Source organism: Gadus morhua, chromosome 17 (assembly GCF_902167405.1).
Source record: "Gadus morhua chromosome 17, gadMor3.0, whole genome shotgun sequence".
Taxonomy (NCBI): domain Eukaryota; kingdom Metazoa; phylum Chordata; class Actinopteri; order Gadiformes; family Gadidae; genus Gadus; species Gadus morhua.
This window is the reverse complement of record NC_044064.1, coordinates 15,859,945-15,872,444: the sequence shown is the minus strand read 5'-3', so window position 1 is coordinate 15,872,444 and position 12,500 is coordinate 15,859,945. Positions and strand designations below refer to the sequence as shown.

The 12,500-nt window shown below is 49.5% G+C and overlaps 1 protein-coding gene across 2 annotated transcripts in view; it reads right to left on the bottom strand.

The window, feature by feature from the left end:
• The window catches only part of rin1b (Ras and Rab interactor 1b), a 28,344-nt gene that overhangs the window by 6,178 nt on the left and 9,666 nt on the right, over positions 1–12,500 (bottom strand). For both annotated transcript variants that reach the window (XM_030338833.1, XM_030338831.1), the window contains exons 3-11: positions 11,950–12,064; positions 10,014–10,086; positions 9,482–9,573; positions 8,475–8,644; positions 7,680–8,012; positions 6,315–6,906; positions 2,134–2,445; positions 1,598–1,729; positions 804–976 (exon numbers count right to left, since the gene is read on the bottom strand). In XM_030338833.1, the coding sequence (XP_030194693.1) occupies positions 804–976; positions 1,598–1,729; positions 2,134–2,445; positions 6,315–6,906; positions 7,680–8,012; positions 8,475–8,644; positions 9,482–9,573; positions 10,014–10,086; positions 11,950–12,064 (1,992 nt within the window). The remainder of the gene's footprint in view (positions 1–803; positions 977–1,597; positions 1,730–2,133; positions 2,446–6,314; positions 6,907–7,679; positions 8,013–8,474; positions 8,645–9,481; positions 9,574–10,013; positions 10,087–11,949; positions 12,065–12,500) is intronic.

Sequence of the window (12,500 nt, the reverse complement as noted above, 5' to 3'; positions counted from 1 at the left end):
TCACAGCTCTGGACGTCCGAATGTCTAAAGTCAGCGCAAGAGAGGGCTTCTCTGACTTCCTGTCAATGAGTTATTCTGCTCCGCTGTATGAGGCAGGTCAAAGTGTCAGGGCAAAACCCGGCGGTGTAAGAGTAGTGGATAGTGTCACGTGTTGAGCCCTTCAAACAGGTCATTGAACCCTGATTTCTCTACCACAGAGGAGGGTCCCATGTCTGTCAGATGCATGTTGCATGCATGGGGGGGGGGGGAGTTGTCACTGTTGTTTGGTAACGGTTTCAGTTGTTAGCCTCCTTAAACGCCTTCTCCCATCGTTTATTTATTTCCCATATTTTATTCGGATAAACACGCCATCGTTTTTTTTGTGTGTTGCATTGTGTCTTTAACCGACGCTATCACAACAGGAAGAGCATGGGGTAAAGAGCTGAGGGGGATGTTTTCCAGCAGACGCTCAAGAGAGAGGGATAACTTTTCCAACACAATAATGAATGATTCTTTGGGGAGTGTGCGATTTCTGATTGGCCCAGATTGTCCACACTATTTTGAGCCCTTTCTCCACTCACCTGAACTGCAACACTTGATGCAGTACAACCACTGTGGTTTCATTTCAGTGATTGGTTACTCTTTCTAGCATGCGTTATATATTTTTTTTTAATGAGAGAAAGGGAGAGCGAGAGGGAGATAAAGAGAGGACGAGAGAGGAAGAGAGAGAAAGAAAAAGAAGAAGAAGAAGATGAAACTTTGTGGAAAGGACCCCGCCCCTTATAAGGCACGACTTTGGAGACAAGGAAACAGGGACCCCCTACCTGGATCCTCTGGCTCTCCCGGTGTATCTGGGCCTCCCGTCCCCGCCTGCGGCCCCACTCCCTGAGCTCCTCCTGGGCCTCCCGTGTCAGGCAGCCCGGGGGACGCGGCGCCTTGGCCTCCAGGCTCTGGATCAGACAGAGGCTGGCGTACACGCTGCTCAGGTAGTAACCCCCTGGACACACACGCAGGCACGCCTCAAACGAGGTACAGGGATTTGAACTAACACAGGGGCAGTGGTCTCCTGGGTACGCTTCTAAAAGGCTCTGGCTGGAGTTTGCTGGGGAGGTGCATAAGGAACATGTATCAGAGCTCTACAGAGGGGTCGCTCAGCTCCTAATAAGGCTCATTGGGTGCTTGTGGAATTCTCTTCATTTGTGAGATCTTCTCTCGGCTTTTGATGGGACACTGCTATTTGCTAATTAAAATAAAACAATCAACCAGGAACCACCTCTGTTTGAGAGGACAGGTTGCTTAACTACCAAGTTCGACTTTTCCCTACCAATGTACCATGGTAGTTAGTTGGTAATCAGAAATGAAGGAGGTTTAGGACTACATTTGCTTCCTTCTTAAAAGCTTGTTAGGACTACATTTGCTTTCTTCTTAAAAGCATTAACAGTAGAAAATGCTGAATATCATCCATCGCTGTCCTATTGTACTATGGGCCAAAACATAATGATGTACTAGTGCTTACAACTGTATACATACACATTGACACATCAATCATCCAACTATCCATCCTTCATCCTCCCTCCATCCATCTGTTCTATCATCTGTCCATCCATCTGTCTCATACCCTCTCCACAGAGCCAGGACGGCTCCAGCAGCTCCATCATGTACTCCACCTCCAGGAGGATATGGGGCCTGTTACACTCCACAATCACGTGGGTGAGCGACGGCAGGAAGTCCTCCCAGCTCACTTCCTGTCCTGGGAACGGGATTAAATAGGAGCTAGTTTTATCCATTTTGAAAACACTTTGAACCATTTTAAGGGGGGGTTCCTTTGCTTGGCCCATGAATCAATTCTGGATATGTTTACCTAAGGAACTGGTATGAAACCAGTATGTTGCTCAAGGACTATCAGTAACTTATTACCATGGGATCTTATAAAAAGTTTAAGTCGCTTCATAACTGGTCTATGTTATGAAACTCTAACTCTAACCAAGGCCTATACAGTTTCCAAAAGTCCAATCGATTATGGAGCCATCCAATCAGAGACAAGAATGAAAGGCTAGATACTTCAAAGAGGGGGGGGGGCTGGAAGTCTCCAAGGGAAGGGAGGGGGTTCCGCCTCACCCTACGCATTAACTAAAGTCCTGTCTGTGTACTCACGGTGCAGGGACCCCATGGCCTTGTGGACGCACTTGCAGGCCTGCAGCAGCAGCAGCACCTTGTCGATGGGCGAGTGAGACCTCTGCATCATGCCCAGCTTCTGCCTCACCCGCTCCACCTCCCGGTCGTAGGCGGCCCCCGAGGGGGCCCGGATCCCCAGCCGCTCCAGGCCGCCCCCCTTGACGCGGAGCAGGTCCTGGGCCAGGCGCTGCGAGGAGCCGTCCAGGCGGTGCAGGGCCACCAGGGTGTTGTCCAGGAGCTTCTTCAGGGGCCGCAGCACGGAGCTGAACATGGCGCGCTCCATGGCCAGGTCTGGGAGGGAGGGGGGGGGGACATGGGAGCGGTTTACATAAAAGGTCTTCAACCAATATAAAATAGATAGATAAAAATATGCTTTTGAAGAGAGGGCCTCAGCGCTCAACGCTTTTTAAATTAAGCACCTGACAGATTTATGTTTTCTGTAGACATGGGGGGCTTTCTTTCAGCCTGTATTTCCCTACATTGTATTGCTTGAACCTTCAGCCCATGCTTCATCTTTCATGATTTCAGATCGTGGTCTTGTTTTTAAGTTTGGGCCGTTCGACAACACATCTGACAAGCAGAACCGTGCCTTCTGGACAAGGAAGAGATGAGAAACCAAGTTGAGCACTAAGCAGGAACATGCAACAGGAGCTGGCCACGCCGCAAGTACGGCTAGGATTAGCATCAGACCCAATAGGTGGAGAGTGGGCAGCGAGCAAACATGTCATCAAGGGTTTTTGGCATCGAAAGTGGTAGGGCTGCAATTAAAATAAACACAGCAGAGGCGCCCAGGTGTTTCCAGGGGCGAGGTAACCACAGTAATCAATTCTGTCGGAGTCTGTCTCAAAGTAACGTTCTCAAAGGACTTCCGCAGGTTCATCTTCTTATTATATTGCCCATCACAGATACTCGGATACTCTTTGATATCATCACATCACTTTGCCTCAAACCGCCACGCAAAATGGGGTTCACTCCACGGTTCAGTATGTATTACGTTCTGTAACTGACGCAGGCGGACGAGAAAGGGCCGCTCCATTAGTCCCGGAATTTCATTCCATCTCAATATTGGGAAATAAAATAATTATTTTAGGCAAATGACGCAGGGAGAGAGCAGAGAGAGGAGAGGAGCTTGCTTACGCGCGTCTGCAGTGACAAAAGAGAGAGTGGGGCGTCTAGTGGTCACATGGTCACTTCAGCTGCTTGGTTTGGTTTGGTTAATTTCACTCAACAATAATAATAGATGCCAATGACGAGAAAACACACGCAGCAAAACAAGAAGGAGAAACAGCGACCGAGATGATGTCTCAGTGTTAACTATCAATCCCAACCGATGCTTACACCGAGTTAATGTATTCAGGGTTTCACTCCAGCCAATCAAGGCATCCCCTATCGTCTTCTTACGGCAGCCAATCACGCCACAGCTCTGGGTTTCGATTCTTGATTGTAATCAGCCGGTGCGGTGGTTGATTGGACTGAAAAACCTTCATGTTGGCCGTATATGAAATTGATAAAAGATACAGTTTTGTTTTCCTGTCCGCACGCCTCAAAGTGTCTGGTGAAAGACAAGCCACAGTGTACTTGAGGAAACAGTGCCTTGACATTTAGACTGATTCACAGCGGCAGTAGGCGTAGACATATGTAAATACACCGTGCCGCCACACAACCCACTGCCTTCTCTCCTGTTTCTCCTGTCTCTCCTCCTCCTTTCATCGATTTATCCATCCATTTATTAAAAAATATATATATATGTTAATCCATTAGGAATCCACTCATTCCTCCATCCAGCATCTGATCAACTCACCCGCCCATTCAACTCTCCACTCATCCCTTCATCCATCCTTCACCCATCCACTCACCACCCACCCATCCATCCAACCATCATACATCCAACCATCATCCACCCATCCATCCATTAATCCATCCAGCCCTCCACCCTCATTGTCCAGGAGGCACCATCGCTCACTGCCGCTCTGTAATATCAGTCCATCCCCGCTCCGCCTCCTCCCCCCCGCCCCCCGTCCCTGTTCACCGCCAGTCATCACATCATCGCCCTGCCTGTGATCCATCACTCACGTCTCCTTCACCTCCCCCCCCCCACGCCCCCTCTCTTCCTCCCGTCTCCGTTACCTCACAGTGGTTCCCCCTCCAGCTCACCCAGCTCGTCTGCATACAGTACATGTACTGTACATGTACTGTACATGTACTGTACACGCAGGCACTCTGAATGCATGGGCTTAGGCTCAACGTCTCTGTGGACCACCTGGGAGGTCTGGAATTAATCACAGCGGATCGGTACTACATGGATTTAAACCGGGGGGGAGGAGGAAAAATAATCATTTGAATTTCATTACAGATCCTGTGTAATAAAAAAAACTGTTGGAAAAAGAGGGTTATTTTTATTGCAGTTACTTGCAAAGATGGAATACATCCATTACATTAATAAAGCTCTCTATCTCTCTCTCTCTCTCTCTCTCTCTCTCTCTCTCTCCCTCTCCCTCTCTCTCTCACTCTCTCTCTCGCTCTCTCTCTCTCTCTCTCTTTCTCTCTCTCTCTCTTTCTCTCCCTCCAAGTGAGCGTGGGCCTACTGTGATCTTTTTATGATAAATGAGCAGAGAGAGAGAAAATGCTAATGCTTCCCGCCAACGCAAAACCAGCACCAGAGCACTGCCCTGCTCGCTAACCTGCACGCTAACCTGTACGCTAACCTGCGCTCTGCCCTGTTCAATGCCAGTGTTAGTGTGTCGGTTAGACACTAACCTGTTCACTGCCAGTGTTAGTGTGTTGGTTAGACACTAACCTGTTCACTGCCTGTGTTAGTGTCGGTTAGACACTAACCTGTTCACTGCCAGTGTTAGTGTGTCGGTTAGACACTAACCTGTTCACTGCCAGTGTTATTGTCGGTTAGACACTAACCTGTTCACTGCCAGTGTTAGTGTGTCGGTAAGACACTAACCTGTTCACTGCCAGTGTTAGTGTGTCGGTTAGACACTAAGGTGTTCACTGCCTGTGTTAGTTTGTTGGTTAGACACTAACCTGGTCACTGCCAGTGTTAGTGTGTCGGTTAGACACTAAGCTGTTCACTGCCAGTGTTAGTTTGTTGGTTAGACACTAACCTGCCCGCTGCCCTGTTCACTGCCGGAGTTAGTGTGTCGATTCGTGTGCCCAGCACACGATCAATTATGCTGACCCACATGAGTGCTAACCTCTTCGCTGCCCTGCTTGCTTAAGTGCAAAATACACTGGCACCGAACGGCGCGCGTCAAACCAACCTCCCCCACTATTTTACCACCACACACCGGTGACTAAACTTACTATCATTGTAAGCACAAACAGAGGATTGTGGTCATCAGTCCCATATAGGTAGTCAGAAAACAATTGGTATAACGTTATGGCAGCCAACCAACTATGGTGGTTGATCTGCTGCTTTCAAAATATAATCACTATTGGTGCTCGGGGCGGAACTTAACGCGCGTAAACTGCGCACCGCGGCGCTGGTGTGTAGCCTGCTTTATGCTTGTCCACATGCCGACCAACGGCCCTGCACGCTAACCCACACGCTAACTTGCACCTTCAACTCCTTAGTCAACCCCACACATAAAGATTTATAAAAAAACATAGAAGTAGAGCTACATACTCCTACATACTAATCGAATGTACTACTTAGCATGCACGTGTGCAGCACACATACCTACACATGTACACACACGCACAATACTCTGACACATAGAGCTGTAAGCTTCATGCATCTGCAAGTGCGCCCCCAACAGTTCACACACATCCAAACGATGCGTATCTCGCATGGGCTGGAGCACACACCCACTCCCTACACAACTGTGTGTGTGTGTGTGTGTGTGTGAGTGTGGAAAAAGGGCTTTCCTCACTGCAGTTTCTCAACTCCACAGAGACCAAATGAGCCTCTTTGAGTGGCGCTCCCCTCATCCAATTGGTTGCACAGGATCCCAACCGTCATCAACGAGGGAGAGGATGTGGTTTGGTGAGGAAAGCCCCCATGACTGTCGTTAACAGAGTGTGCGTGGATTTATCAGAGGAGGGATCGGCCACAACTGAGTTGCCGTAAAAAGAAACCCGGGGGGGGGGGGGTTGAGTGAGATTGAGATGTTAACCTCGTCCATGAGATGACGCTGTGCGTTCCGCCCTACCTTGCTCGCTCTCCGGCACCAGGGTCTGGATGGGCGGCTCCAGCTCCCCGCTATCCAGCAGGCAGCTCTTGGCCTGGGTCAGGAAGAGCCTCAGGCCCTGCAGCACCTCCACGGAGCCCCCCGCCGCCCCCGCGGAGGAGGACGGCGACGCCAGGCGCCTCAGCTCCTCCCTCTGCGTCTGCAGGAAGTCCTGGACCATCGCGCCGAAGGCGGAGCGGCGGTCCCGGGACAGCTCCTCCACCAGCCGGGTCACCCGCTTCTCCGGGGCGAAGAAACACACAAAGGCGGCGCTCATGCGCTGCAGGCCGCCGCGGCAACCGGAGCGCATGAGGGGCGGGCGGTGGGGGGCCGCCGCCTGGAGCAGGGAGGGGGAGGAGGAGGTGGAGGCGGAGGGGGGAAGGAGGAAGCCCTCGAGGGAGGCGGAGGCGTCGTCAGCGGGCGGGGAGGCGTCCTGGTCGGGCTCCTCGTCCAGACTGCTGAAGGAGCTGCTGCTGTCCAGCTCCGCCAGGGAGGGGGTGGGCACGGCGTCCAGACCCAGCACCGCCGCCTCCACGCTGGGCTCCTGCTGAGGGGGGACGGGCTCCCCGGCCGCCTCATCACATCGGGACAATGAAATGTGTTATTTTATTATCGTAAAGGATCCGTTATTGGATGAACGTTACCTTAGAGTTTTCTTAGAATCTTGGGTGATTAACTGAATTCTTATTTTAATAAAAATAATATTGTTATCATATTATATAATTTGAATGATCAATTATACAAACTAATCCACTTGTTTTGATCAAATAAACAGACCAAAGGCTTTTCCGAAAACAGCTTTGTTGAACATGGCCCTGTTCTCAAAACGTCTTGTTGTTTATTTATGAAACCCTCCGTCTGAACATGTTTTCCTGGAGCCCCGGTCTCATCCTATGACGAACGCATTGACTCATCTCCGTGCACCAGGTCCCTCCTCCCACCCCCCGTCTCCCTCCTCCAGGCCCCTTTCTCCCTCCTCCATCGCTCCCGGTCTCCCTCCTTCCCCTCCCCCTCCATCACTCACACCGGTCTCCCTCCTCCACCTCCATCGCTCCTCCCTCCTCCCCCTCCATCGCTCCTCCCTTCATCACTCCCTCCTCCCCCTCCATCACTCCCCTCGGTCTCCCTCCTCCCCCTCCATCGCTCCCCTCGGTCTCCCTCCTCCCCCTCCATCCCTCCCCCCTCCTCCCGCTCCATCACTCCCCCTCCATCCCTGCCCTTGGTCTCCCTCCTCCCCCTCCATCCCTCCCCCCTCCTCCCGCTCCATCACTCCCCCTCCATCCCTGCCCTTGGTCTCCCTCCTCCCCCTCCATCACTCCCTCCTCCCCCTCCCTCCCCCTCCCCTACCTGCGGGGCCCGGGCCGGCGGCAGCTCCTCGTCCTCCAGCGAGGCGGGGGACACCGCGGGGCTCCTCCTCAGGGGCCCGGCCCCGGCGTGCACCTTCCTCTGGGGGAGCCTCTCCTCGGGGGGCCCCGGTCGTTCCGGGGTGCGGGAGGGGGAGGAGGAGGCGGAGGAGCCCCCGCCCTCCATGGAGAGGTGCATGGAGCCGTCGGTGGAGAGACGCACCCGCATGCTGCGCTTGAAGCGGAGCCGCTTGGTGGAGGCGCCGCCGTGGCTGGACTGCTGCTGCTGGGTCTGAAGGGCCTGAAGGGTCTGGAGGGCCTGCTGGCTCTGGGGGAGCTGGGTCCCCGGGAGGGAACACACGGGGTGGGACACATGTTGTGTGGAGGTAGGTTCAACGGAGCGGGCAAAGTAGTGGCAGATAAGGCTTGAACTTCACACACACACGCGCACACCTAAACACCACACACATCGCTTTCACTCCAATTTTTATTGAAGTTGTACTTTGGCGGCAGGTTTGACGTTGTCCGGATCACTTTAGGGGACCACTTTAGGGGACCAGGGGCGGGCCCCAAAGCCCGCCCCTGGTTACGCCCCTGCTTGGGGCGCGTCAAATCAAACCTGCATTTGATCCAATGGCCGGAGATCTGCTTGCTGGGTTAATTATAGCAGCTCAATGAGCATCATCACACAGTTAATAAAGACCACGCCCCTAGAGTCTTAAATCTCATCTGCTCTCCGATCATTTTCGAAGCGATAATTCGTCAAAACTGGACGAAAGCTCTGAATTTCTCGACTGACCTCCAGCTGCAGGAAGAGGGGGTTGATGAAGCAAAGCTTCCCCTGTTTCAGTGGGCCCCCCAACAGGTCCAGCGCCGGCGCAACAGCTGGTACAAGCTGGCCCTTGGGACCGAACTCCTCCGACTGGTCCACGGATCCATTCTCGGTGGGGCTCGATGCGTTCCAGAACTCTGTGGGTCATCATCGTATGTGGGAGAGGCGCAGTGCTGGATGGCTTTGAAATGTGTTACCACCCTATTTCATTTGTTTGAATGATATATTGTTCCACTCGCCAAGCTAAAGTATTCCATACAACAATTCTTGTCAACCAAAAGCAGCAGAAAACCACAGTTTGGCCTTCACTCAACCCTTGGATAATTGTGTTCATGCTATTATTATACCTACATTGATGTAAAATATTTTCAAAAGTTGTGCACAAACAAAACAAGCACTTTTCAAAAAAATGTAATATGTTTATTTATTACTTTATGTTATTAAAGCTATTTAGAATCATTCATTGTCATATAATTGTACAAATATCCTGACTACAATCAATAACTGATGATCTGATCAAAAAAAAAGAGAAATCTGGTAAAGTCTGGTATCTGTGGCTGCAGCAGGCCTGTAAAAAGCCTGTCAAATGAAGATGTTTGGCTGGTCAACCTGTCCGTCTACCTGTCGACCCCTTGCCTGCGTGCGCTCAATGCCCAGGATCGGATTGGCTCTGGAGAGAGGCCTGAATGGAGGGCTGGTATATATATTGGATGGATCCTTAAACATTTAGCTTACCTTGTCTCGCCTCTCCAAATTGCGTACATTAGCTAGTGAGTTATAATGAAGATGGATGGGAATAAAATGAAAGCCACAGTACCAAAGATCCCCACTGGCCCACATTGGGATGCAGTGTAACAGGGCCCTCAACTCAAAACCCTCCATGATGGCCATCATTTAGACATCAACAACTTAGAAAAACATCTCCTAAGAGGACCAACGTGTGGAGCTGTGCAGAAGTCTCTCTCTAGCTCTACCTTGTCCCATGTGGGAGATGGCTTCCAGCTGCCTGTGTGAGGTCGCTCGAGCGATGACCTCGGGCAGCTGCAGTGGGAAAGGCAACACATCCCTGTGAACAAACACCACCGTCAACCACAGTGAGCAACAAGCAAACCTGTGTTCAGATGTTTTCAAGGTTTAAGTTTTTTGGATCAGATCAAAGTGTATTTTGGCTTTCGATAATTTGCTGCGATTGCTACTGCTGACGCCATCCGACAAGGATGCGATTAGGGGTTAGAATGCGGGCGTTGGGTATCGAACCCAGTACTTTTCTGCTAGGAATTGAACACCCTAAGCAGCACAAGGTGTAACGAAGCTATGGTCAAAGCTACAGTCAAAGCCACAGTCAAAGACACGGTCAAAGCCAGAGTCAAAGACACGGTCAAAGCCAGAGTCAAAGCCAGGGTCAAAGCCACGGCATTGACCCTGGCTTCGCCCTCGATCGTGACACACGGACTGACTCTGACTCCTGACTCTCTTGCCCTAACGGCAGAAAGATGCTGTCGTTACCGGCTGATGCAGTAGAAGGCCACCAGTCTGCAGAGGTCAGGGAAGCTGAGTGCAGAGCTCTCCAAGGAGAAAGCTGGGGAGAGAAGAGACACACCATCACCAGCCACATCGGGTCCTATAAGCCCTGATCAGTGTTTCAAGAGCCCTCAGTGGTTCTAAGTGAGGATTCTCTGGGCGTCCAATGCATTAACTTCATGATGATGGCTTTTTTGTATTTTGATCTTGTGTTCCGTTTTTTTGGTTCTTTTTATAGAATATCAATGTAGATATAATTCTGTATGACGGATTTGCTCCTTGTCCTTCACACGCATTGAATTTAAAACAAATCGGACACATTACCTACCACAATAGGCCTCATGCAAGAACCACTCGAACACACATTTATGCTTGTGATTCAAGCACAAGCACCTATTTGCCCTTCACACATTCAATCCTTGTGCTTACAATTTTCTCTTAGGTACTTTCTAAATCTATGAGTGGTCTAGACTTGTCTAGGTTTGCTGGCCAAAGCCAAAGCAACCGATTCCTATTCCATGTCTTTAACTAATGATTACATAAAACTGTGACAATGACGTAAATAATACACCTGCGACAATATTCTCAGCCGATGACACAGTCGTATTAATGTAATTGTATGACGTTTTTCCATTATAGAAGAATAATCCTAATCAAAATAGCATAAACAAGAATAGAGGATATATTGTTGCTGCGTGGGCGGTGGAATAACTGATTACCATGCTGGGTAATCGTGGCGTTTGTCTCTGTAGGAACGCAATCGCGGGCTATGTTCCATCAAATCTTCTTTATTCAAGAGTGCGTCGATACAGTTTTGGATTTGTTGGCTGATATTTCAATGATGCACGGCTATAGATCCGTGTGTGGGTTTATCTGACGCGTGTATGTGTGTGTCTATGCACGCACAGTCCTTTGGGGCGCTGCACTGTGTGGCCCTGTCCACACTGCCCTTCCTCACAGCCTACTCCTTCTCAGAACAAGCTTAGTATTATTAAACATGACGTGATTCATATTTCTGGCGGCCAGTAGTAATATCAACACCTCAAACTGCATGGACACATGGATCGCCTGGCCTTGCCAAGACGTCTTTCAGATTCTATTTTAAAATGTCTTTATTTTTTGGGACAGCCGGCAGTGGGTTGCGCACTTACAATTCTTCCCGCTGCTTTACCTTAGCAGGTGCTCTGTTGCCACTTAACGGACGCTGCCAACTTTTTGGTGGGTTTTCTGTCATCCGTTTCCAAAAGAGGACTTACGCACACACTTTTTCCCCTGGCCTGGTACTCTTTTTTATGACTGGCATCGCTGAGGATCGAGGTGTCGATGACGCAAATCGATGCCCATTCATTACAATAAGGGTACATTAATGAACCAATAATAAACCATTGGGAGATACAGTAAAATTCATTCATTAACAGTTCATTAACTAAAAGTCTTGTCATTATTTATTTATGGTGTTTATGTTTAATAACGCTGTTCATGTTCATTAAGGTAATAATGTTGCCTTAAGGTATTAATGTATACATTATTTAATAGGGTTATAACCCCAACCCCCACGCTAATGATGTTAAATACTGCTTAAAACTGCATTTACTTATCTAAATGAATGGTTAATAACGTATTGTTAAGTGTTACCTAATATTCCCTTGAACACAGGCACTCATTTTTGAACAGGTGGGATTCGTCATGGTTACCCACTGTTTAGGACAATCTCCTGTACTGAGGAGCGTGTGCTGAAACTGACGTGGCACACTCTTATGAACGCACAAAAGTCAAGTAAAAGAGACGCAAATTATCTCACATGAGGCCCATCGATTATAAATGCCATTTTCTCCTTTCTTTCTGGCCTGAATCAAACGACATGAAAAAGGTTTGTTAGCAGCTAACGGCTCACAGACTAGTATAGCATTTTTCTACTCACTGGAGTCTTCCTCACAGATGAAGAGCTCTCGGATGGAGGCGGGGCTTCGCTCCTTGGTTGCCCGGAGACACAGGAGCTTCCTGTGGCTGAAGCCGCACTTGCGCACCAGGAACGTCTGAAGGTCCATCATGAATGACAGTAATAACATAGAACAACGTGTTGAGGTATTGTTTCTGTGGCGTGGTGTTTTCCATGAAGAAACCATGTGAGGGTGTAAGTGGGACCAAAGGGCAGAGAGGAGCCGGAGGGAAATGATTTGTAATGAAAGAGTAATTATGATTAATAATTAGACAAAGAATAACAATAGTTTGGCTTGCTTGGCGATCCCAGTAATTATCTTTAATTGAAAAATTGCCAAAAAAACACTCCAAAGAGTTACAAGGGCAAACAGCAAATTGTGAACTCAAAAAATGCATCTAAAAAAAGAGCGGAAAACAGCTCCGGCAAGGAAAAGGGCAGAAAACTAAAATAGCAAAAGGTTAACTGAAATCTGATCTCAAACGCTCTCACTCTAGGAAATACTTTGCAAGGGCACAAGTAACATACCTTGA